General features: G+C 43.0%; 1 protein-coding gene across 2 annotated transcripts in view; it reads left to right on the plus strand.

The window, feature by feature from the left end:
* The first annotated feature begins 412 nt into the window (after positions 1-412).
* suco (SUN domain containing ossification factor) overlaps positions 413-27283 on the plus strand; it is an 89112-nt gene continuing 62241 nt past the window's right edge. For both annotated transcript variants that reach the window (XM_078407804.1, XM_078407805.1), the window contains exons 1-2: positions 413-429; positions 516-774. In XM_078407804.1, coding sequence (XP_078263930.1) covers positions 722-774 — 53 coding nt within the window. In that variant the 5' untranslated portion in view covers positions 413-429; positions 516-721. The remainder of the gene's footprint in view (positions 430-515; positions 775-27283) is intronic.

A 27283-nucleotide genomic window follows, 5' to 3' on the forward strand; every position in this document is an offset into this window, starting at 1 on the left:
CTGCAGTTATTTTCTTACACCCCCTTGACCGCAACCTTCAACCTTTTCCCACGACTGTCTGTCATTTAACAAAAAAAACAAACGAAGTCACATCCATCAAAAGCAAAACGCATTAAATGTTCACACTGACAATTCACCGCAGACGTGTCAATGGAGTGCTCGGGCCTCGCCCTTTCCCCCCACGTGGAGGAGACCCACTGGCCGGTGATGAACTACAACCCCCAGACTGCATTGCGGTAGGACGGGCAGCTGACGCAACAGTGGGGGAGGTTGCCGAGTGGCTTCTTGCCGTGTGATGTCAGGGGTTGAGGAGGAGGGGCGGGTGAGTTTAATTCCCGCCCCTCCCTTCCCCGCCGCTCCTTTTATTCGCCACCGACGTCAATGCGGCGACGCGCACAATGCGGGCGGAGGAGGCGGGGCCGGATGGAGGTGAGTGACGGAGGGAGGAGGTGGGCGGGGTCTGGCGAGGGGGCGCGGCCGCGGGTTTGAATACTAATGAGGTTCCAACTCGACAGCGCGAAGAGTCGGCGGCGGTGGAGGAGGCGGCGGCTCCCGCTCGCCCCATGTGCGGCCCGGCCTCCCTGGCTGTCGGCCTCAGCCCAGGCTCGGGTCCAGGTCCCCGACTCCATGGAGGCCCCTGAGCGCACCCAGGGCGACTGAACCCGGCGAGCGCGGCGCACCGGGCCACCAAGGCCAGGAGGATGTCAATTGCTGTGAGAAGATGAACCAGCGCCGCTTCTTGTTTGTATGTCTGATTATCTCCGTGTTATACTGGTGAGTGCCCTCCTCCATCTCCATCCCCATCCCCATCTCGGCTGCCGCCTAGGCCCCGGGACCCCACTCCCTCCCCACTACTAGCTCTCCACCTCTTTAAAACCCACCAGGACGGGCACAAGCTCCCACATGGGGGAAGTTTCATGGTCTGACTGGGCTGGGGGCTTTCTGTTGGGGAAGAGAAAGAATATAAATCCGCAGTTCCTTCCTACACCAATATAAATCTAACCCTCCTTGGCTATCAATCAAATCTCTTCAGTGGATTCAAACACCTTGTCATGAAGGGTTTTGTCTCATTCTGACAGCTCTTGTGGTATCTCCTTCTTCACTGTCTCCCCCCCCCCCCACCAATTCTGATTCAGTAGTTTATTTTCTTAAACATCCTTTTAACGTTGCCTCCTCTGTGTTGTTTCCATTATGATGGAATAGTAGCGGGTACTTGGAACATAGAACAGGGCAGAAGGTCGTACAGTGCAGTGTGGGTCGGGCGGCATCGTGTGACTGTAGAAAGAAAGGTTCTGACATGAAGTGTCACCGGTTACTTTTCTCCAGAGATGCTGCATGCATGACCAGCTGATTTCTCCAGCATTTTGTGTTTATCGTTGGTGTAAACCAGCGTCTGCAGTTCCTTCCTACACAGAACAGCAGAGGAACAGGCCCTTTGCCCCACATTGTCTCTGCTGAACATGATGTCAAGCCACACTTATCTGCTTGCGCATGATACATTCCCTGCATGTTTCCAAAGCCCTCTTAAAGACCACTATTGTATCTGCCTCTGCCACTGCCCTCTGGCAGTGTGATCCAGGCACACCACCCTCTGCGTAAAAAAAAAAGTACTGCCCATCTCCTTTAAACTTTGTCCCTCTTAAGGTTATGAATTCTTAGCATTTGATATTTCAATCCTCGGGAAAAGATTCTGATTGTCTGGGACTAGGCACTGTTTTCAAAGGTGTACAATGTTCACAATATACCTTCTTTACTTATTTCACACTGGTGTTTTAACTTGTAAGTCACTATTTGAAAGAATTGTTTTATATTTACAGTAACTTCCCAAGGAGTTATTGATAGCTATTTCCAGGTTATGATTAGGTTTGGTTCACAGTGGAAAATTATAGTTGTCATCTTCAGTTTCTGTGCTGCAGCTTTCACTTCTTGTTCTGGAGGTTTTCTTTCCTTCTGACAACTCTTTCCTGACAGCGTTCTCTCCTGACAGTGTGCAGTTTCTCATTCATTATCTTTCCCTCCCCCATTCTGATATCCCAGTTTATTACTGTCTTTAAAGTGTAACGGTACTAGCATTCAAGTCCTGTGCACGTTTCCCTACTTCTGATGAAATACAATGCCAACTTCTCCTTTACTCTGAACCAAACCTTCTGCAAATAGACACAAAATGCTGGAGTAACTCAGAGGGATAGGCAGCATCTCTGGAGGGAAGGACTGGGTGACGTTTCGGGTCAAAACCTTCTACATTCTTGATATGGTTATCAAAAATGAATTCCTATGGAATATACTGTAAATATAAAAATGACTTTCAAATAGTGTCTTGTGAAATAGCATGCCAGTGTGTGATAAGTGGGTAAGAAGATTTTGCTGTGAGAATTGTATGCCTCTTAAAAATAGTGTCCGTTCCTGCTGTTATACCATATGGGTGCCTAGTGGTGAATGACAATAGGCAACAGGTACAGAAGTAGGCCATTCAGCCCTTCGAGCCAGCACCGCCATTCAATGTGATCATGGCTGATCATTCTCAATCAGTACCCCGTTCCTGCCTTCTCCCCAAAACCCCCTGACTCCGCTATCCTTAAGAGCTCTATCTAGCTCTCTCTTGAATGCGTACAGAGAATTGGCCTCCACTGCCTTCTGAGGCAGTGAATTCCACAGATTTACAACTCTCTGACTGAAAAGGTTTTTCCTCATCTCCGTTCTAAATGGCCTACCCCTTAGTCTTATACTGTGGCCCCTGGTTCTGGACTCCCCCAACATTGGGAACATGCTTCCTGCCTCTAACGTGTCCAACCCCTTAATTATCTTATGTTTCGATAAGATCCCCTAATAATAATAATAATAATAATAATATTCATTTATTGTCATTGCAACGAGTACAACGAAATTAAAAAATAGCCAATCCTGACGGTGCGTACAAACATATATGCAATAAATGCAAAAACAAATAAATACATAAATACAATTAAATACAATTATATTAAGTACAAGATTTTTTAACGGTGTTGCCTAGTGCAAAGGTAGTGTTCAGTTCTCGTATGGCCCTGGGGTAAAAACTGTTCTTAAGTCTGTTTGTTCGGGATTTGATCGACCTGAAACGTCGACCAAAGGGCAGATGAACAAACAGACGGTGGCCGGGGTGGGATGGATCTTTTATTATTTTGCCTGCTCTACTGAGGCAGCGTAGGCTGAACAGGTGCTCCAGGGAGGGCAGTGAGCAGCCGATGATCTTCTGGGCCGTCGTGATGACCCTCTGAAGGGCCTTCCTGTCCTTTTCTGAGCAGCTGGCATACCATGTGGTTATACAGTATGCCAGCATAATAAGCCTAGCCGCTCCAGTCTTTCAATGAGGCAAATAGATTGCATACTTTCCTTGAGCAAGAAAACACTTGGATCCTTGACTGTCGTGTCAACATTGCCAATTGCCTTCAAGGTCACCTAGCTTAACTTTCTTGCCTCTGACTCTTTCCAGGCCGACATATATCATCTGCAGTGTCAGCTCATTCTGTGGCCCAGAACAAACAAGTGACCGATTGTTGAGCAAGGCCAGCGGCTTCATATCTTTTTTTCCTCTTGAATAGCTGCTTAATTTCCCAGCGCTATTGAATTTTCCAAAGCACAGTGAGCCTTGCATTATTTAAGCATTGCCCTTTGGGCCTACATTAGCAGAAGTGGTACATAGGTTACACAGTGTTAGCTTTAAATTGCTGTTCAAATCGAATGTGTTGGAAAATAATTTGTATAGTTTTGAATTTCCTATTAGAGAGCAAGAGAACTGTGCATAAACTAATGTTTTGCTTAAACGTCTGAAAGCTGGTTCGATTTGTAACTTTTCATCCCTCCGTCATTCTGCATCTTGTCCACCGCCTCAACATATTTTTAATTGTCCTATTTTAAAACGACAGCTTCCATTCTTAAAGGCAGTTTTGATTTGAGATGTGAATTAGTATTTCAGCAATTCAGAAAGTGCCACGGAATTTTCTCAAGAAAATTTATAAATGTTAACTAGCATGTAAAGCTTATGGTGCAAAGAAATTAGTAACGTAGTTTGAGTTTAGTTAATTGAGGTACAGTAAAAAGCTTTTGTTGCGTGCTGACCACTCAGTGGAAAGACTTTCAGATGGTTGTTATTAATACAATGTGAATATTTGTCACTAAGTGAGTTGACATTTAAACTAATGCAAAAAATAGTTTTGCTAAAATTTTATTACCAAAATAGCAATGAGGCAAATGGTCCTTGCAATTATGTAGAAATGGGAGAACAACTATAAACAAGGGAGCAATGTGTGGATAAATGTAACTTCCAGAAAGAAATGAAGCATTCCACATTTGGCTTCTGAATATTTCAACTCACTGACTAGCTTGAATTGCGTTGAATTGCTGAAGTTGCAGTTATTTTAATTTAACGTTCTGGTGATTGTATATTACGATGCATATATTACTCGGATCCTGCAAGTCGACCATAATAATTGTTTCTATGTCCAAGTTTTTAAACGTGTATTTTTCTCCCTCAATTTTCTTCCCCTTTTTTTAATCTTTCTGTAACTAATTTGAACTGAATTTGTCCACTCAAATTTGCACACATCATGATAACATTGTGGTGCAACTAAATGAGTTGCTGCCACACGCTTCCAGTGATCCTGATTCAATGCTAACCTCTGGTGCTACCTGTGTGGAGTTTGCATGTTCTCTCTGTGACTGCCTGGAAATTGTTTATAATACCTTGCTTTACAGAAAGAGCAAAAGATATTAGTGAGGATAAGCAGAGAGAAGTATATATGATTTGCACTTTCCTTGGAAAGTAAAGAACTAACATCAGTGTCCAATGCCCAACTGTGACACGAGTAATAAAAAAAGAACTGTAGATGCTGGTTTATATCAAAAATAGACACAAAATGCTGGTGTAACTCAGCAAATCATGGAGAACATGGATACATGACGTTTCAGATTGATTTTCAGATTTCGACCTGAAGTGTCACTCTTCCATTTTATCTAGAAATGCTGCCTGACCTGCTGAGTTATTCTAGCATTTTGTGTCTACCTGTGACATGAGTAATTTGTGTCGTTTTTAAGACCTCCCAGTGGAGATTCTAAATGGCCCAGTAAAAAAAACCAAGTGATATCCAAAACTAAATTTACAATCTTGCCATTTTAGCAGAGATTTAAACTGGAATAACCTGAGAAAGTTAGTATTTTGATTTGATATTTAAAATTGGATTGCATCTTCTGATTTCTTACAGAATGGCAAGATTGTAAATCCATTACAATACGTCATAGCTGTTTGTTATTTTAGTTTGTTATAAATAGCACAACATTTTCATGCTTTGTGAATGGTTGTACATTTGGACTAAACTCTGCCATCTTCCATGATCTACGTGACACTTGAGTCCTTTGCTGCTTAATAATTTGTAGGATTTTATTGCTGAAAGAGCCAGAATTCTTTGGCCTTTAGAACTGCCCTGAAGTTGGCAGTGAGGCATTTTGAATGCAGGTGATTAAGGACCATAGTGGTAATAAATAGTTTTAAACAAAATTATCGAGATTGTCTGTATCTTGAAGATTGTAAGATTCCCACTAGCCTGCTGTTGTTTGATTTTCTCGGTGGTAGGTGACTTCAGCAGATGCCATTGTTGATGCCTTGGTGAGTTTACTTCAGAGATACTGCTTGAAAACAGGCCCTTCAGTCCACCGAGTCTGTGCCGACCAGTGATCTCCATACACTTATACTATCATACACACTAGGGACAATTTTACCAAGCCAATTAGCATACAAACCTGTATGTCTTTGGAGCGTGGGAAGAAAACCAGAGCTCCTGGAGAACATCCGCGCGGTCACGGGGAGAAAGTACAAATCCACACAGACGTAGTCAGGTTTGAACCCGGGTCTGTGGCACTGTAAGGCAGCAACTCTACCGCTGTGCTACAGTGCTGCCTGCTTGTTGCTGTGTGGCTTGTAAAGAAACAGTAATAATGTTGTGACTTTGGAGCGTGTCAATTTTGGGGCAGTCGATGAGATGACAATCCAAGGTTGAAAATGTAATTGTTCATGGAAGTGGAAGGAACATTCCTACTGTCTCCTGACTTCTAGATAGTGGTTCAGTGATACAGGTCCATCACTGATTTTCTGGCAACTGGTGGACTGGCACCTCCTTTAATCCTGACAAAATTATGAACTGAGCGGCACGGTGGCGCAGCGGTAGAGTTGCTGCCTTACAGCGAATGCAGCGCCGGAGACTCGGGTTCGATCCTGGCTATGGGCGCCGTCTGTACGGAGTTTGTACGTTCTCCCCGTGACCTGCGTGGGTTTTCTCCGAGATCTTCGGTTCCCTCCCACACTCCAAAGACGTACAGGTATGTAGGTTAATTGACTGGGTAAATGTAAAAATTGTCCCTAGTGTGTGTAGGATAGTGTTAATGTGCGGGGATCGCTGGGCGGGGCGGACTCGGTGGGCTGAAGGGCCTGTTTCCGTGCTTTATCTCTAAATCTAAAATATGGATTCCCCCCTTGGAAGTTCCCCCTAGGCCGGGTGAGATGACTAATCTCGACCTCATCGGGACTTCCGCGTCAATCGGCCCTTCAGCTGGGGCTCTGGTATTCTGGCCAGAGCTGGCAGATCCATTCCCATAGTCAACTTCCACAGCTGATCGGCGGGTTGCATTTGTTCCCTGTGGCCGGGGCTCTGAAACTCTGGCCTGGCCGGAACTGGCAGATCTGTTCTTGTAGCCGACTTTGTGGGCCGGCATCTCTGCCCCTGGGTGGCCTAGCGGACCGTTCCAGTACCACTGGACTCCTCTTGGAGGCTGTGACCTCTGTTGGTACAGCAAAATGGTTAATCCAGAAAGACTGGAACCAAATGTGCCAGAAAATCAATTGGACCTGTGGACCTGTACTTTATTATCACGTACTGAGGTACAGCAATTTTTTTGCATATAGTTCAGCAACGATATTTCTACACAGTCACAATCTAAAAGAGTACAAGAGTGTAACATAGTAGATTGCACTGAGGCAGTATACAAGTTTGGCGTCATCTTGTATAGAAAAAGAGTAGCACGCCATAGGATGCACGGCCCCTTATTTGCTGGACGTGTAACTTGGTGGAGGTAAGTTGGTGAATTGGTAAACCACCACTCTCCATGAAACTTCTCCTTCCCCAACTGCCAAAATGTGTTTGTAACTGTTAAGACTGTGGTAACAACTGTTGGCAACGACATTAAATCCGGTGCATATAATCGGGTGATCTTAACTGTTCATGAATTATTGGTTATACTTTTGCTGCGCTTCACTGAATGTGTGCCCAAATGTTTCTTGGCTTCTTTACCTTTTGAATTGAATTGAAGTCTGATTTAAAAAAATTTTAAAATTTAACTGGGGGTTACTGGTTGTAATGAATGTATCCTTGAGTCAGTCTCTGGACCCTGAGACCAACAAAAGGTGTCTCAGTGAGTTTTGACATGGGCAACATTATCAGATCGGTTTTCTCTACAAATACCAGCCACGTTGCAGCTTTTTTGTATCTGTTTTCCAGCAGCTTTCTGCTTCTAAGATACTGCACCCTTTTTAGTTCTATTGGCCATGTACAGCTAATTTAAAGAACCAATAATGACAAACCTTTTAGTTTAGGGATACAGTGATACAATGGGCCCTTTGGCCCACCGAGTCCACGCCAACCAGCGGTCACCCCGTACACTAACACAATCCTCCACACAAGGGACAAATCTGCAATCTTTTTCTAAGCCAATTAACCTACAAATGTTTACATCTTTGGAGTGTGGAAGGAAACCAGAGCACCCGAGGAAAACCCACGTGGTCACGGGAAGAACATACAAACTCCGTAAAGACAGCACCCCTAGTCTGGATTGAACCAGTCTCTGGTGCTGTGAGGCAGTAACTTTACCACTGCGCCACCATGCCACACCAAAACTTTCTCAACTTTTTTTGAGTTCTGATGTCTTTTTAATTTTTTGTTTTTAATCTGATAAAAGACGACTCATCCAATGATTGAAGAATTGAAACAGCAAACAAGGCAGCCAGCCGTTTGATCATTCGTGATCGCACTAGCCCTTCCTGGTAGAGCTATCCAGTCAGTTCCCCTCCACTCTCTACTTCGCTCAGACCCTTGTAAAGTAATAGCTTCCAATTAAAGACCAGATTTGTGTTAGAATAGTGATAAATATGGCCAGGGTGTAACTCCATGCTGATTATTTTAAGTTGAATGCTTTACTGCTCTAGAGATGATAATGAAAGTTTATAGTTCATTACTGCAAGATAAGATATCATGGGGATGAAATGTGTTGAACCAAGACTGTGGCTTGCAGTCCATCACCATCTGCCATCTAACCTCCCTAATGTGCCTTCTGCATTTCAAGTCCAGCAGAACGGTATAAAGATTAGGTTGTGTAAGACAAATGTCCTGACAGGGTTTCACAGCCAGCAAAGTCAGGGGTAGGGCACTGCCAGCTGTGAAGACTGTAAATAATTTTAAATGTCAAGTTTACAAAGTATTAAAGCAAACAGTTTTAAAGTGTGTTATTCAATGCATTGAACTGAAGTAAATCTAAACAAAAAAAACTTTGCTTCCGACTCCTTTGCCTCAAAATCCATGTGTCAGAATTAATGTTGTCTGATGGTGCAGGATCCAGAACTGTTGGTCCACCTCACCTCCTCTTGGTTTAATATTGGTGGAACCTCAGTAAGACTCTGGCAAAATCACTAACTGCCATTCAATAGCTCCTAGATTTCTATGCTTGCAAGCACTTTTGAGACAGCATCGAAAATGGTTGATTCCCAGAAGTTTTGGTTGGAACTGCCTGCAAACCTCAAAAAGACCCAATTCTTGGAAATTCATGGCTTAGAGGGAGGCTAATTGACTACCATGTCCTCCCTGTTGTAGGTATGTGGTCCCTTTTCCCCTTGATCATCTCCTTGAGGATTCCAAAGTGTAGCAGTTGCTGTTCTGTGAATAGAGAGCAGTTTTAAATTATCTTGTGCAATTTGCTGCTACTTTTATACTATAGCCTGTTATTTTATCTGTTAACATTTAAACTGTTGTATAATATAAATATCATGTACTTTCAAAACAAACAATAACGTTTGTAAAGAAGATAGACACAAAAAGCTGGAGTAACTCAGCGGGACAGGCAGCACTTGATAAATGGTCCAAAAATGAATAAAATATCTGTTTTTAAGTCAACTGCAGTTATTAGGGAATTTACCAGTTTTATTGTAAGAAACGTAAGGAATGATCGCTCGAAATTTATGTGGTAATTAAGGCATAGGAGAACTAAACACACTTTTAAAGAATGTGCCAGGTAGAGATTAAACTAATGGGAACATTTTAAATGCTCAAACATGCCAGCACTAAGGTTTAGACACCTGTGTAAGCTGAGGTACAATCTAAGGTGCTCACTTTGTCGATTGTTAAATCTTGACATTGGAAAATGACAGCACAGGAACCGGCCATTTGGCCTATGTACGATGTTAATGCTGACCATGATGCCAATTAAACTAATCCTATCTGCCTAATAATCCTATCTGTGGTCAGTGTTCTTCCATCCCTGCCTGATCATTGCTGTTGTATCTGCTTCTACTAATGCCCTCTTGTATTTTACATTTCCATGCTGGGACAAAGACAGTCTACCTACCTATGCCTCGCATAATGTAATATACTCCCATCTGGTCGCTCCTCGGTCTCTGATGCTCCAGAGAAAACAATCTAACCTCTCTTTGGAGCGAGTTCCCTCTAATCCAGGCAACATCCTGGTGAGCCATTTCTGCTCCTTCACCAAAGCCACCGCCGTCTTCCTGTAATTCTCCTTGTGATTGTGCACTATACTCCAAGTGTGTCATTATAATTTTACAGCGAGTCAGACGGGTTTGTGTAGACTCGGTGACACTGTGCCACGCGCCTCTGGGTGTAAAGGTCACCTGGCAAGGGATCCTTTTTTATTTCCCTTCCCATTTTCACACCAAACTATCCTTGGCTAAACAAAACAAACCAGTGGTTTCTCCACTGCCAAAGTGAAGCCAGTACAATCATACACCTCGAATGCCACTTGGGTAGTCTACAACCCAATGATATGAACATAGATTTTTCTAATTTCAGGTAACCATTATCTCTTGTGTTTTCTCCTGTCTCTGTCCTGCTGATTCAACTCTGGTCCTCTCATCTTTGTTCCCTTTCTGATACCCTTCCTCCAGTCTCATCACCCATTTGTCTCCCTCTTGGTTCCATTTACCTACTACATGTGCACCTCACCCAATGGATCCCCTCTCTATCTGTTGCAACTGGCCTTCACCTCTGTCTTTATTGTTCCCATTGTCACCTTCCTTGAAAATACCAGTACTTACTGCCATTGTGTCTCTGCTCATCACCCTCGAGCCTCTATCTCCATCTTCACCCTTCTCCCCTTTTGCCTTTTTTATTGTCTGCTTCCACCTATCACCTTCATGCCTCCAAACTCCAACCCTCGTGCTATCCCACTTTGTTCCTTCTGCCCATGATCACCTGCCCCTCCTTTGTCCACCTATCGTCTGCTAGCTTGTCCCTCAATTCTTTATCCCTCTCCTTTTTTAATATGTTATATTTCCTCTCCACTCTGTTCTGATGCAGTCTTGACCCAAAATGCCAACAATTTCTCTCCCCCCCCCCCAACCTCCTACAGATGTTGCTTAACCTGCTGAATTGTTCCAGTATCTGCTTTTTAACTCCAGATTCCAGCACCTGCAGTCTCTTTTGTTTTCCGATTATTTACTGTAACTTCTTCGGCCTGCTTACTGTGAGCATTTAGTTCTGTACTAATTCCTGCTGATGGAAATAAAATAAAAACAGTGGAAATCTATCAATATCATATCATCATATCATATCAATACAGCCGGAAACAGGCCTTTTCGGCCCACCAAGTCCGTGCCGCCCAGCGATCCCCGTACATTTAACACTATCCTACACCCACTAGGGACAATTTTTACATTGTGATTACATTTATGATAATGGACCATTTTGCTGGTACAAGCTCAGAATTGGACTTGTTTAATCTTCCCTTTTGGCTTGAAGAGATTTGCAGCATGTTATTATTTTTTAAATCTCAATTTGATTTTGTGGGCATCTGGAACCTTTGTTGAAATACCGGATCAATAGTACATGTATCTCAACTAGTGAGGTTTGAATAGTGAGTAGGATCTGCAAATGATTATGATGGAAATAGTTAGTTAAGTCTAAATTAGAGATGGATAGGAAATGGACACACAGGAAAAACTAAGGGTTGGGGATGGAGAAAGAATTGGTCTCCTTGGAGCAATTTGCTATTTGCAGGTGAGGCTCTAGTTTTAATACTTCCCTTCATTGGCCCATGAGACTGAGTGATGCAGGTGCAGATGTTTTGTTACTTAAAGATATCCTTGAATTAACAGAAAAGAACCACTCGGGGAGTTAAATTTATATTAAGGGGTGTTTAGTTTTATTAATGTTGCTTATTCCGTTATTCACTGAAAATAGTGAAGATGTCAATAGTGAGATCATGTTTTAGTGTAGTTGTTGACACTGTTACAGATCCTTTTGCAAGTTGTATTGATTTACAGATATGTGTTTGCTCCATCGAAGGTATTTATTCACAAAATGCTGGACTAACTCAGCAAGTCAGGCAGCATCTCAGGAGAGAAGGAATGGGCGACGTTTCGGGTCGAGACCCTTCTTCAGACTGATGCCAGGGGGGTGGGACAAAGGAAGGATATAGGTGGAGACAGGAAGATAGAGGGAGATTTGGGAAGGGGGAGGGGAAGAGAGGGACAGAGGAACTACCTAAAGTTGGAGAAGTCAATGTTCATAGCACTGGGCTGCAAGCTGCCCAGGCGAAATATGAGGTGCTGTTCCTCCAATTTCCGGTGGGCCTCACTATGGCACTGGAGGAGGCCCATGACAGAAAGGTCAGACTGGGAATGGGAGGGGGAGTTGAAGTGCTCAGCCACCGGGAGATCAGATTGGTTAACGCGGACCGAGCGCAGGTGTTGAGCGAAGCGAACGGCGAGCCTGAGTTTGGTTTCGCCGATGTAAATAAGTTGACATCTGGAGCAGCGGATGCAATAGATGAGGTTGGAGGAGGTGCAGGTGAACCTCTGTCTCACCTGGAAAGACTGTTTGGGTCCTTGGATGGAGTTGAGGGGGGAGGTAAAGGGACAGGTGTTGCATCTCGTGCGGTTGCAGGGGAAAGTGCCCGGGGAGAGGATGGTTTGGGTAGGAAGGGACGAGTGGACCAGGGAGTTACGGAGGGAACGGTCTCTGTGGAACGCAGAAAGGGGATGGCCCACATCTGCTCCATGCTACATTTCTTTGCAGGAAGCATGTGATTTCATCTATCCATTTCTGGGTCATTGTGTTTAAATGTATTTTTTGCACAATGGATGATAAATGAGCAAGGTTATTTAAATTGTCTCAAATTAAATCAAATTTACAGCACTCTGGTCTTTAACTGCCACCCACTCTACTTCATTCAACCTATTCTGCTTTTTCCTGCTAGTATGTAGATTCTTCATTGCTACTTGCTCTTGAATTTGATTTGATTTGTTTTATGATTTGATCTAAAGCAGTTTGATATGTATTTCTAAGATAGACAAAAAAAGCTGGAGTAACTCAGCGGGTCAGGCAGCATCTCTGGAGAGAAGGAATGGATGACGTTTTGGGTCGAGACCCTTCTTCAGACTGAAGACATTGGGATGGGTCTGAAGAAGGGTCTGTACCCGAAACAACACCCATTCCTTCTCTCCAGAGATGCTGCCTGTCCCGCTGAGTTACTCCAGATTTTTTGTGTGTATATTCGGTTTAAACCAGCATCTGCCGTTCCTTCCTACACATAGCTCGGGGCAGAATGCATCTGCGGATTCTTAAGCTGCAAGCAGATGTCGTGCATAGATTTTGCATTTAAATTGATTTGCAACTTCCTTAGTGGACATGAATGGAAATATTTTTATTGTGCAAGATAAAATTCCCGTTCACTGAAAATTTGTGCATTTAATATACAATCTGGAAATCCCATCCCTGAAGTTTGTGCTACTCCATAGTTTTAAATTTAAAGTCCATTTGTGCATGTATCAACATTATCTTATGGTTATTGCGCATATGGCAACTGTAAACATATTTTTAAATTCCCAAGTATGGATTATTTCTGTGTTTCCACTTCACATTTCTCAAAAGATGTTGAAGCAAGTTTTTAAATGTACAATGGTGCTCCAATTGCCATACTTGTTTACCAACTGTAGAAGCTGCTATCTCCAGGGATTTGAGATTATTATGTTCAGAGGGATATGAACATTTGAAGGCCTCTGGTGTGTTGCTTTACACATCCACGTATTGTGGCCTGAGTTTGCACAACATAATAAAGTGTTGGTTAGGCAGCATTTGGATTATTGTGTGTACCCCATTGCAGGAAGGATGAGGAGAGCGTGCATGAGAGGTTTGCCAGAATGTTGCCTGGATTAGAGGGTATTGGCTAGAAGGAGAGTTTAGACAAACTTGGATTGGGTTTTTTTTCTTGAGTGTTGGTGGTTGAGGGGAGACTTGATAGAATGTAAAAAATGATCCAAGGCATAGATAGAACAGTCAGAACCTTTTTATTCACAAAAAGCTGGAGTAACTCAGCAGGTCAGGCAGCATCTCGGGAGAGAAGGAATGGGTGACGTTTCGGGTCGAGACCCTTCTTCTGACTGATGTCGGGGGTGGGACAATGTCTGAGTCAGAACCTTTTGGTGGGTGCCTGGAATGCAATGTAGGGATGGTGCAGATTGGATAGTGGCATTTAAGAGGATTCTAGATAGGCCCATGCATACGCAGTGAATGGAGGCATGTGGATCATGTGTAGGCAGAGGAGATTAGTTTAACTTGGCATCATGGACATTGTGGGCCTGAGGCCCTGTTCCTGTGCTGAATGCTTGATGTTCCATATTCAAAAACTGAATGCAGCTTCATTTATGTAAACTGCAGCATTGTATCCTTATTTGCATTTGCCTTGCTTTATCAAATCCATAATTCTTAAACTTAATTTGCTATCTTGATTCACAGATGCCGTGCCTGAAAATTACTTAAGCTGTTCGTCTGTTTTTTAAAGTTTTTTTTTTAGCTGAAATGAAGAGTCTAGTGGGTCACGACAGATTGCCAGTAATTACCTTTTACAGTACATAATGTGAATGAATTCATATTAATGTTCTGATGCCAGTAAACATTGTGCACTTTATATTTTCTGTATATCAGTGAGACCAAACACAGGCTCGGAGATCGTTTGGCTGAACACCTCCGCTCAGTCTGCCTTAACCTACCTGATCTTTCGATTGCTCAGCACTTTAACTCGTCCTCCCATTCCCAATCTGACCTTTCTATCCTGGGCCTCTCCCATTGTCAGAGTGAGGCCCAGTGCAAATTGGAGGAACAGCACCCCAGCGGTATGAACATTGACATCTCTAACTTCAAATAGCCCTTGCTTTCCCTATCTCTCCATCCCCTCCCCACCAGTCTTACTACTACATTCTATCTCTGTCCCGCCCACTCCCCTGACACCAGTCTGAAGAAGGGTCTCGACCCGCAACGTCACCCATTCCTTCTCTCCAAAGATGCTGCCTGTCCCGCTGAGTTACTCCAGCATTTTGTGACTACCTTCGATTTAAAGCATCTGCCGTTCTTTCCTGCACACTTTTTATTGTAAGATTGTCATCAATATGAACAGCAAGCATTCGAACTCCATGTCGTGTACAGTTAAACTCTAAATGCTGGAGTATGTGGTGTATAATTATTTATGTAACAACAATTATATTAACAATTATAAACTGTGGCACTTGGAGTTCTGTGCACAATTAGTCTTAGAGTCATAGAGTCCTACAGCACAGAAAGAGGCCCTTCGGTCCATCGTGTCCGTGCCGCCCGTTACCAAACACAGTCTAATTTTAATCCCATTTTCCCGCATTTGGACCGTAGCCCTGAATGTTGCAGCATTTCAAGTGCCCATCCAAATGCCTCTTAAACGTTGTGAGTGTTCCCGCCTCCACCACCACCCCAGGCAGCGAGTTCCAGACTCCAACCACCCTCTGGGTGAAAAAGTTCTTTCTCACATCCCCCCGAAATCTCCCTCCCCTTACCCTGTATCTATGTCCCCTCGTTGTTGAACCTTCCACTAGTGGAAGAAGTTCCCCGCCATCTACCTTATCTATGCCCCTCATGATCTTGTACACCTCGATCATGTCCCCTCTCAGCCTTCTCTGCTCCAGGGAAAACAACCCCAGTCAGCTCAGTCTCTCCTCATAGCCGAGGCCCTTCATCCCTGGCAGCATCCTGGTGAATCTCCTCTGCACCCTCTCCAAAGCTATCACATCCTTTCTATAATGTGGTGACCAGAACTGTACACAATACTCCAGCTGTGGCCTCACCAGTGTTCTGTACAATTCCATCATTATCCCCCTACTTTTATATTCGATGCCCTGGCTAATGAAGGCCAGTAACCCATATGCCTTTTTGACCACCCTGTCCACCTGTCCTGCTGCCTTCAAGGACTTGTGTACATGTACTCCAAGGTCCCTCTGTGCCCCTGTCTTCCCTAGGGTCCTTCCATTTATGGTGTACTCCCTCTCCAAGTTATTTCTGCCAAAGTGCATCACCTCGCACTTTTCAGGATTAAATTCCATCTGCCACTGCTCCGCCCATCTGACCATCTCATCTATATCTTCCTGCAGCTTGCAGATTCCTTCCTCGCTATTCACCACCCCCCCTACCTTTGTGTCATCTGCAAACTTGCTGATCATGCCCTGTACGTTGACATCCAGATCATTTATGTAGATTACAAACAGTAAGGGACCCAACACCGATCCCTGCGGGTATCAGTCTTGGTGGTGAATTGGTATCAGATTGAGGAAATACTTTGCCCAGCTTTTTGTTAATGTTGATGTCTTAGCCTTGTGTTTTCTGTAACTTTCTGCTATCTTTTAAATTATAATTTCTTCGAAGTAAAAGTTAACTTTGCGAAGCACCTGAACCATCAAATTTCATGCTGTTTCTGGGACTGTTGTCACTACTATTTTTTAATGGATTTGAATGCAGGTTTGACTCCCCAGGGCTGGGTACTGAATGTGCCTGGACCCAAATAGATTGCGTTGCCTTTACTTGTTTTGAATTTTAATTCCTTGCATTAGAAGTTTTTCCTTTATGAATTAGCTTTCGTACACCTTGGGTTTAATAATTATAAACTGTGGTACTGGGTAGAGCACATGCAGTACTCAAATTTTTTTTTGTCGTCTTCTCCATGTATTCATGATACCTTTAGTAAAACTACTGAAATATGATGGCTCAATATTAAATATTAAGTTTGCCAGAATAGTGATGAGTAACTTTAAGATGTGACTTATTTCAGTCATGTTAGTTGGAATTTGTTGATCCAGCGACAAAATCCTTTAGTGTACGGCTGCTGATTTATTTTTACTGTGGAGATGGTGAGAAAGCTGTTTCACTTTTACAGCACGGCTTTGTTAAGCCCTTGTTCCAGATACAATGGCATGAATAATGTCGTTAATAAACCAAAGTGCAATTGTTTTTTGCTGAATAACAAATCCTGTTCTTTGTGGTTGATATTTTAAATGTGAATTCATAGATCTGACATTTTTTTAAAATGCTGGTTTACCAATGTGAAGAAGGGTCTCGAATTCCTTCTCTCCCGAGATGCTGCCTGTCCTGCTGAGTTGCTCCAGCATTTTGTGTCTAAAAAAAACTCCCAACTCTATATATTTAAAATGCAATGTAAATAATCAATGATGAGAAGAATTAGTAACAAAAATTGTTTGGTTCTATTGAAATGTAAAGTCAAACTAAAGGAATTGGATTGAATCTGGTGGCATGGCCCTTCAGCTCACACACTGAACAATGCAGTGAGTATTTTCAGACTGCGTGCTGTTCATTTTAGGACAAAAAATGAATGTCTCAATTTTGCAGTTGTTACAACCCGGCGGCATCAGCAAAAAAAACCTCTACAGACTAACTCGACTTTTATATTCACTTCGGACAGTCGAGCTGTTCGTTCTGTGATTTAGCCTTGCCTGTTGGGAAAAATTTCTTCCTTCTGAGAAGCCTAAAGATTGAAATTAATGAATAGTACGGAGGTGTATGCCAGCGACGGCCTGTTTTTATTATTTATTTGATCTCCTGCGACATTGCAGATGGTAGGTCAGGTGATTTGTTTTATAAAGGGAGTGCTATTCTGTGTCATTTGGGAATATATTCTGCATTTGTAATGTAACTTTAAATGGGATTTTCTGAAGTTTAGTGCATGTGTATGCTAAGTGGCAGTCCTTGTAAACTTCTGGTCAGAAGAAATAAGTATTAGTGCTTTTCTTTTTAAAATATTTTAAAATATGTCCACGTTGCAACCAAAAGTGTGGCACCAGCATGTGTGCTTTCTCAGTGCTGGCTGCTGAAGTGATGTATTATGTTCGAAGAAAGCTAGCTGTGTTCTTTATTACACGTTTTCAGTACATTTTGATATTTGCTGTTGGTTACGTGATTACAAATTATTAATTGAGTTTGACTAGGCTACATGGGAATTTGTGTACACAGGCATTTTTGTTTTAAGCCTTGCAAATGTTACCTCTATGGGGCCCTACCTTTACTGGTAGCTTCTCTTTCCTCCTGGAACTGATGAATTGCTGCTCTTATTCAGGATGGTGGTATTTTTGGTAGGAATGGTGTTGTATTAGGAGGTATCAAGTTTTGTATTAAACTCATTACAGCTACAATATTAAATGTATGAAGGAGATTAGAGTGTCCCTCTTAAATCCTATTCTTGACCTTACTCTTCGTTATTGCTGAACAGAAGAAAGCTTGCAATATGGTTGAGTGCATTCTATATTAACCCATGCACATGGAAAGCCTAGGAGGCATCTGCACTGTTCAATGACAGCCTTGTGGATCTGGACAGGATATTATCTTTGACAGTTGCCCTCGGGGCTGCTGTAAAGATGTATTTTTTCCTAGAATATTCCATTCAATTGCATTACAGTGAAATGCATTCACAATATGTGGGAAGCAAAGATTATTTTCTTGTTTTTCTTGTTTTTATTTTTGCATAACCCCTATGACTTAACCCCTTAACCCCAGAACTCGTGTCAGATGATAAATTATTTAGAATTAAAAAGTGTTAGGTTGATGCACTCTTAGTGAATGGGTGATACTTTGCCAAATAGTTGCTCCCCAAATGCTGGGCAACCTCACAGAATTTGTAGAATCCGTTTGTCGGGACTAATTGATGTAGAAACATAGAAAATAGGTGCAGGAGGAGGCCATTTGGCCCTTCAAGCCAGCACCGCCATTCATTGTGATCATGGCTGATCATCTACAATCAGTAACCTGTGCCTGCCTTTTGGGAATAGTGCCTGATATGAGTAGAGAACAAAGATGGCATTAAAATGCAGTCATTAGGATTGATATATTTCACGTAAACTATTTCTTAGGACCTTTGGATATAGTACCTTGTTTGTGACACTTCCTTTAATGCATCTGGTAAACACTTGACTGGAAATCAAATGCAACTTGTCGTGGGAGATTTAAACACCAACACGAAAGACCAATGTCACGGTACAAATGAAAGGTCTTTACTGAGTGATCAATATTGCATGCATGGAAGAAATGGCCCCGAGCTCTCAACCTTGTCTCCAGTCCCATTTTCATTTGTATAGGAAAAAAATAGATTTTTTAATGACATGCATGCTTGGAACTGTTAAAGTTTGTTTACCACTCAACACTAAATCTTATCCAGGGTAGTGTGTGATTGACTGATTCTTCCAGTACTATCCACCTGTGTGAATTCCTTCATCTGGATCTGTTGGGCTGTGTTGGCCAGGCCTAATCACTAATTGGCCTGAGCTGTAATCTTGGTTACCATGATAACAGCCATATCCTCTATCTGCTGAGAGGCCCTGGGTGCCATTGGAGATGTCTCTGAAATGAGCCCATCGTGCCTTATCTTCCCCGTGGTTTATTTTGCTTGGATAACCTGTCTTGATTATCCCTCCAACCTCCTAACTTATTACTGCTGGCGCAACCTTGGCCCTTAATAGAGAAACAAGTAGGCAGATAGCACAGTGGCGCATTGTCTCTTATCTCAATAGTTGAACTGCTCATGCTGGCTGTGCAGCCTTGCGTGACTTCAGTTTTTGTTGGCAGCAGAACTTCATAGATGATCTTAACCCTTGATTTCCCTTGCTGATGATGCTCGCTCACAAATGTCCCAGTACATTGCCCTCCCCACTTTTGGGCCTTGATTACAAACTCGAGGAAGGACACAACTAAATCTCTACTGCTCTGAAGTGCCCACCCTGATTCCTGTGATCAGGCACTTCAGTGAAGAAGGGTCTCGACCTGCAATGTCACCCATTCCTTTTCTCCAGAGATGCTGTCTGACCCGCTGAGTTACTCCAGCTTTTTGTGTCTATCTTCGGTTTAAACCGGCATCTGGAGTTCCTTCCCTCACTTCAGGGCTTCTGCGCCATCTCCTGATACTCATGCAGATTTCTAAATTACTGCCTTTTTTTTGCCTGTTCTTAACTAACACTATTCAATACATTCTGAAAACTTATGTACACACCACCAACATTACGGCCCGATGGATAACGGGAAACCTGCCTTTAGACGCCAACAGTCTGTCTGTCTTTTTTGTTATTTTTAGTGTGTTTTGAAAGTATGTGTCAGGTTTGTTTTATTTGGGGGAGGGGGTCCAGGGAAACTGTTTTCAATCCCTTACCTTGCCAGAGATGCGATTGTTTTCCGGATTGTATCTCCAGTCACTCTGCGGCCTAACATCATGGAGCTGGCACGGACATGCTTAGCAACGTAAATCGCAAAGCATTTTCCCTCAGCTTTCTTCTGTTCATTCACTCTTATGGTAAGTCAAGTCAGAGCCAGAAGCTAATGTGTGTGATATTAAGCATTTCCACTTCAACATTAAGACTGGTTCAAAAGTGATAGGACTAGACCATTCAACCCATCAAGTCTACTCCGCCACTCAATCAGGGCTGATCTATTGCTCCCTCCGAGCCCCATTCTCCTACCTTCTCCCCATAACCCTTGACATCTGTTCTGGAATCTGATGCCGCCCCTCCAACTGGTGGATCGAATCTTTGCCCTGCTGCACTTTGTACCTAGTTGCTACCTGGTGGATATCGTTTAGGTGCCTCGTGCACCTGGTGCACCCTCTTGCAATATTATCCATGAGGATAATGTACTATTGAACAATCTCTAACTCGCCATTCAGTTTAATATTCGTAGAGGGGTGGAACGTTCCAAACTTGTGAAGATCTTGCCTCTGAAGGTTTTGTGCGTTTGGTATCTTGTATTGAGGCCCAGATAGGAACGAGTTGGCAAGACCAATATGGTTTCAAAACATGGGTTTCAAACCCAGGCAGGTGATTGTACAGGGGAGGCCACCTTATGCAAGGGCTGCTTCTGCGGCAGTGAGACGTTATTCTCCCTTCAGTATGGATGAAATGGTGCGACGAGCGTAATATTTCCAGGATGTTTCTTGGAACCTGAAAACTTCCTTGTACCACAATTCCCTGGGGGACACCCTGCAATGTCCCTGCCGGAAACTAGCTGTCATTCTTTGGGTTTCTGCAAACACGTTTGAAGTGTGTCTTGCGAACTGTAAGGACGCTGCATTACTGGTTTCGTGAGACTCTGGCAGGCCCTTGTGTAGTCTAACCTCTACCAGGCGGCACGGTGGCGCAGCGCTAGAGTTGCTGCCTTACAGCGAATGCAGCGCCTGAGACTCGGGTTCGATCCTGACTACGTGCGCCGTCTGTACGGAGTTTGTACGTTCTCCCTGTGACCTGCGTGGGTTTTCTCCGAGATCTTCGGTTTCCTCCCACACTCCAAAGACGTACAGGTATGTAGGTTAATTGACTGGGTAAATGTAAAAATTGTCCCTAGTGTGCGTAGGATAGTGTTAATGTGTGGGGATCGCTGGGCGGCGCGTTCTCCGTGGGCCGAAGGGCCTGTTTCTGCGCTGTATATCTAAATCTAAAGTCATGGGTCAATGCTATTGGGGAGCTGCGTTCTACGGGGGGGGGGGGGGGGGCGGCAAGGAAGTTCCACAGACAAGGTCAATGGACTGGGCACTCAGATGAGGGAAAACCCATGGTTGTGTTACATTTATATAAAACTGGTGCGGCCACATTTAGAGTGTTGTATTCAGTTGTGGTCACCTCGCTAGAGGAAAGATGTTATCAAGCTGGAAAGGGTGCAGAGAAGATTTACAAGGATGTGGCCAGGACTTGATCCCCAGGGCCGTAGCTGCAATGAACCGGTCCTGCTGAGCAGGATGGTCACATCGCACAGTGATCCGGCACAGATCTACTTGCACTTTATTCTGTTTTAAAACTGTTACAATTTGTTTCATTGGGTTGTTTAAATTAATACTGACCAGCTAATTAAATTATTTCATCAAATGGGAAGCGCATTCCCAATCTCGTTGTACCCCTGTACAATGACAATAAAGATATATTGTATTGTAGTGTATTGTATTGATGGGCTGAGCTATAGGGATAGATTGAGCAGGCTAGAACTTTATTCCATGGAGCACAGGAGGACGAGGTCATCTTTTAGAGGCGTACAAAACCATGAGAGGAATAGATTGGGTAAACACGCAGGGTCCTTTGCCCAGAGTAGGGAACCGAGACCCAGAGGGCATGGGTGTAATGAGAGGGGGGAAAGATTTAATAGGAACTTGAGTGGTAACGTTTACACGGGGTGGTGGGGGGGGGGGGCGTGAACGAGCTTCCTGAGGAATAGTTGAGGCAGGTGCTATCGTAATATTTAAAAAGCATTGGACAGGTACATGGATAGGATAGGATTAGAGGGATATAGGCCAAACACGGGTAGGTGGGACTGGTGTAGATGGGGCATATTGGCAAGCTTGGGCAGGTTGGGCTGAAGGGCCTGTTTCCATACTATATGACTCTGAATCTAATGCACACGTAAGTAGATGTTCTTCACTTGGGAGAGGGTTGTGGAGGAATTGGCCTCTCCTGAAGGACTCGCCCATGTGGGAATGCTGAATGGCAGAATTGTTAAAATGCCTGCTGGAATGTGGAGTGGGATGGATGAGAGGAGCTCGAGCTCGGGGTCATTTCCTGTGCTGATTGCTTGAACCGTATGTTGTTGGAAATGCAATAATCAATCTTGAGTGCATTAAACTAGAAGCAGGTTCTATAAACATATTGTGTTTTGAAATGCCACTGGATATTTAGTCCATGTCATTATTTTGTCGTTTTGATATTGATTATATGTGAGAAAACACAAAATTAAGAATCATAAATCTTGATGAAATGCACTATTCCATTGATAAGTAGCAAAGGAATGTAAGCTGACAGGTTACGGATAAAATTAGTAGTGGTATGCAGTTAGTCTTTGACTGTCGTGGGACAAATGGCAATACAGTACTGTATAAGTATGGAGACGACTTCTGTGCTTTCATTTTCCCACTTGTTAGTTTGTTAAAACTGTCTAAACAGCCTCCAGCAACATGAACCCTTCTTGAAATTCATATATCCGAGCCTCTAATTTCTACAGGGATTTTCCTCATGGTCTGTTGTAACAGCGCAGATCATACACCACCTGGGCCTTCCGCAAATGGTACTCCCAAGCTGCAGGATCCTCGCCTGTGGAAATTATATCCTGCAATGCACAAAATACCATAGACAATAGGTGCAGGAGGAGGCCATTCGGCCCTTCGAGCCAGCACCACCATTCAATGTGATCATGGCTGATCATTCTCAATCAGTACCCCGTTCCTGCCTTCTCTCCATACCCCCTGACTCCGCTATCCTTAAGAGCTCTATCTAGCTCTCTTGAATGTATTCAGAGAATTGGCCACCACTGCCTTCTGAAGCAGTGAATTCCACAGATTTACAACTCTCTGACTGAAAAAGTTTTTCCTCATCTCCATTCTAAATGGCCTTCCCCTTATTCTTAAACAGTGGCCCCTGGTTCTGGACTCCCCCAACATTGGGAACATGTTTCCTGCCTCTAACGTGTCCAACCCCTTAATAATCTTATGCGTTTCGATAATATCCCCTCTGGCAAATGTGGCAATTTCCAACTTAGAATCACTTCATCGATGCATGACTGCGTTGTATGTTAGATGTATTTTGGGTGGAATAGAGTCTGTCACGAATAAAAGACTTGCAAGGAGGTGGGACTGGTGTAGATGGGACATGTACTGTTTACTTGGTGTTTTACCCTTGGTATTTCCCCGGTATTCTCATCTCGGGCACTCCCTCTTCCCCCATCAAGCATGAGGTACAGAAATGTGAAAGCTCGTGCCTCCAGATTCAGGGATAGTTTCTTCCCAGCTGTTATCAGGCAACTGAACTATCCTATCACCAACTTAAAGGGTGGTCTACCTCAGTGGAGACCCTCAGACTATATTTAATTGGACTTTATTGGTCTTTATCTTGCACTAAACATTATTATTGTAGCTCAACACTATGGAGGGTCTGATTGTATCGTGCATAATCTTTCAGCTGACTGTATAGCATGCAACAAAAAAGCTTTTCAATGTACAGTACCTCGGTATAAGTGACAATAAACTGAACTAAAAAAAACAACATTTTGTTGAGCTTGGCGATTAAATTAGAAATAATATTTTGTAAATTCCACTGGTGGAAGGATCTTTGCTCAGAGCTAGGAAGTTTAAGTTAACTGGCAAAAATCATTGCGTAAAGAAATTGTACGGAAGGATAGGGAAAGGAAATGAGGGTGAGGCAGTGGAGAGGTGAATGCTTACGAGTTTGGAGAAACCTGTCTGCGGCTTGCACCCTAAACTCTGGTCTGGTTTTATTAATTCCACAGCTTTTTGAAGTCTGGAGGCACGATGACATAAACAGATGTTGCTTTTCTTACCTCTAGGCCCGTATTCATTAGGTAATAAAGATGCACTTAAGTTTGGAGTACGTGCTGGATCCTTCTTATGAGAGAGAACTTTCTTATGAGAATAAGAAGTATATAAGTAAATCATGAACTCTACTTTGAGGGCTGGCATTTTCTTTGCTAGTTTTCCTGGAAATTTACTGTGAGCAAATTTGGGTCCCATATTTGAGGAAGGGTGTGCTGGCTCTGGAGAGGGTCCAGAGGAGGTTTACAAGAATGATCCCAGGAATGAGTGGGTTAGTATATGGTGAGCGATTGACAGCACTAATAAAAGGCATAGAGTGTAGACACAATGCTGGAGTAACTCAGCAGGATAGGCAGCATCTCTGGAGAGAAGGAATCGCCGATGTTTCGGGTTGAGACCCTTCTTCAGGCTACCTTCGATTTAAGCCAGCTTCTGCAGTTCCTTCCTATGCATGGAGTGGATGTGGAGAGGATGTTTCCACTGGTCTAGGACCAGAGGCCATATCCTCAGAATTAAAGGGCGCTCTTTTAGAAAGGAGGTGAGGAGGAACTTCTTTAGTCACAGGGTCGTTAATCTGTGGAACTCATTGCTACAGAGGGCTGTGGAGGCCAAGTCAGTGGATATTTTTAAGGCAGAGGTAGACAAATTCTTGATTCCAATGGGTGTCATGTGTTATGGGGAGAAGGCAGGAAAATGGGATTAGGAGGTAGAAACCAGCCATGATTGAATGGCAGAGTGGACTCTATGGGCTGACTGACCTAATTTTACTCCTATAACTTGTGAAATGCATATAGCATGGTCAAGTCAGTGTTAATTTGACTATGTACTAATGTTAGGATATTTATGACAATCATATCTACTCTCCAGGCACACAAATTACTTGCTGGAAAATTTGTTAACAAATAGTTAATTTTTGAGGTACACAAAATAGAATTATACGCTTCACTTCTTTGGCGTAGTTTATTCAAAGTCGGGGAAGCAAATGCAAATCGTGGTGACATTTTAAATTCAAATTATGTTCAGCTTGCATGATCTTTTGCTGTAATTTAAAACAAACATCCTTGCGCAAACTGGCCAGGTGAAAATAATCACAAGGTGAGAAATCCCTAAGTACTAGTTGGCAGCAATCTTTTTGCGTATAGGTATTTAATGAGTATGTTTAACGCTTTTGAACGCCAAATTTACTTAAACTAACTGTAGTACTCCAGTCTAACTGCCATTGTTGTACCTGCTATTTTTTAAATTGCAAACTTTTAAAACTACAGTGCCCTCCATAATGTTTGGGACAAAGACCTATCATTTATTTATTCACCTCCACAATTTGAGATTTGTAATAGAAAAAAATCACATGATCAAAGTGCACATTGCCAGATTTTATTAAAGGCCATTTTTATACATTTTGGTTTGACCATGTAGAAATTACAGCAGTGTTTATACATAGTCCCCCCCATTTCAGGGCACCATAATGTTTGGGACACATGGCTTCACAGGTCGTTGTAATTGCTCAGGTGTGTTTAATTGCCTCCTTCATGCAGCTATAAGAGAGCTCTCGGCACCTAGTCTTTACTTTCCATCACCTTTGGAAACTTTTATTGCTGTGTATCAATATGAGGACCAAAGTTGTGCCAATGAAAGTCAAGGAAGTCATTATGAGACTGAGAAACAAGAATAAAACAGTTAGAGACATCAGCCAAACCTTGGGCTTACCAAAATCAACTGTTTGGAACATCATTAAGAAGAAAGAGAGCATGGGTGAGCTTACTTAATCGCAAAGGGACTGGCAGGCCAAGAAAGACCTCCACAGCTGATGACAAGAATTCTCTCTCGGGTGCTTGCACGGAAGGTCAAAGTGTGTGACCCACGGAGTCACTCAAGCGTACTGGACTGTACCTCCGGCATACACTCGTCACACACTGAACACGTGTGTTCTTACCTAGAAAATGCCGTCAAAATGGTCAGTTTTTGAGCTGTTAAAAGTTGTGGGAATAGGGCTAACCGTGAAAGCGATTTAGCATACTTCAGAATTCCAAAAGTGAGGAGAAATGATAGACAATACACAATAGGTCCAGGAGGAGGCCATTCGGCGCTTCGAGTCAGCACCGCCATTCAATGTGATCATGGCTGATCATTCTCAATCAGTACCCCGTTCCTGCCTTCTCCCATACCCCCTGACTCCGCTATCCTTAAGAGCTCTATCTAGCTCTCTCTTGAATGCATTCAGAGAATTGGCCCCCACTGCCTTCTGAGGCAGAGAATTCCACAGATTCACAACTCTGGTGGTAGAGAGAAGCGAGCATTGAAGGGACAACGACAGCTAAAGCGGTTGGCAAACATTGGCCATGCAGATATCAAGATGGAAAAGATCGAGAATTATCGCGTTTGTTCACTGCATTTCATCAACAGTAAGGCATTCTTTGTGTTTTTTCTTGATTCCTTTGGTATCTAAAAAGTTTGAGTGACAAATCTGGCTGTAAAATTGTTAACAATTTCTTAATTAATTCTCCCACTCCATAAAACATTGAATCAATCGCAAATCATTGCCACGCCATGTCCATGCAGTAACTCAATCCAGAGTCGCCGTTCATTGACCCGTATACTGACCCGTATCTTTTCACCTGCGATACGGTGCGTGCTAATTCATGTGGGTATTATTGAAAAGCACAGTCGTCATGCTGCTGCCAGTTGCCCTGTTATGCTCTCGATCGCAAGTCACGCCGGGTCATGGGACAGACGCCGGGGAGGGATGTGGATAAATTTATTGATGGCCAATCACTTCCGTGTTCGTATGATTTGTTTACCATGGTTCTTAAGTGAGTGTTTACGTGCAAAAAGACATCGCTTCTGAAGAGAAATTTCTCAGAAAGAAATCGCAAATCTTTTACATAATTGAATTTAGGGCCTACAAAATTATAGGTGGGTTTTGAATTACATTTTTCCCAGATGCAAGCCAAGGAATGGCAGAGTTATTTAGTTATTTTTTCCATGCATGGATTTAAGTTTACTGTTTTGGGGCAGTGTTTTTTTTTTTACTGTGTGGATTATTATTTTAAACTCAATATGCAACTACCTGTTGTAGTTTGTATTCGCACGAAGTTGAATAAAAAAGCACAAGAATATCATGGACGATCAGATTGTTATGATGCAATTAATGCACCGGTCATTTCATGCATCAAATATTAGTGAGTGTAGCACTGATTACGTGGAAACTAGCGCGAAAATCCAAATGTTTATAGTCGAGTGCACTTTCTATCTGTTAAAATTAAACGTCACTAAAAGTTTATCAAACGACTTTATGAACCTAATTAAAAACTTGCAAATAGCATAAACAAATGATAGAAAATTTACTTTTCCACACCACTCGTAACTGTGGACCATTCTT

Source organism: Rhinoraja longicauda, chromosome 11 (genome assembly GCF_053455715.1).
Source record: "Rhinoraja longicauda isolate Sanriku21f chromosome 11, sRhiLon1.1, whole genome shotgun sequence".
Lineage (NCBI taxonomy): Eukaryota > Metazoa > Chordata > Chondrichthyes > Rajiformes > Arhynchobatidae > Rhinoraja > Rhinoraja longicauda.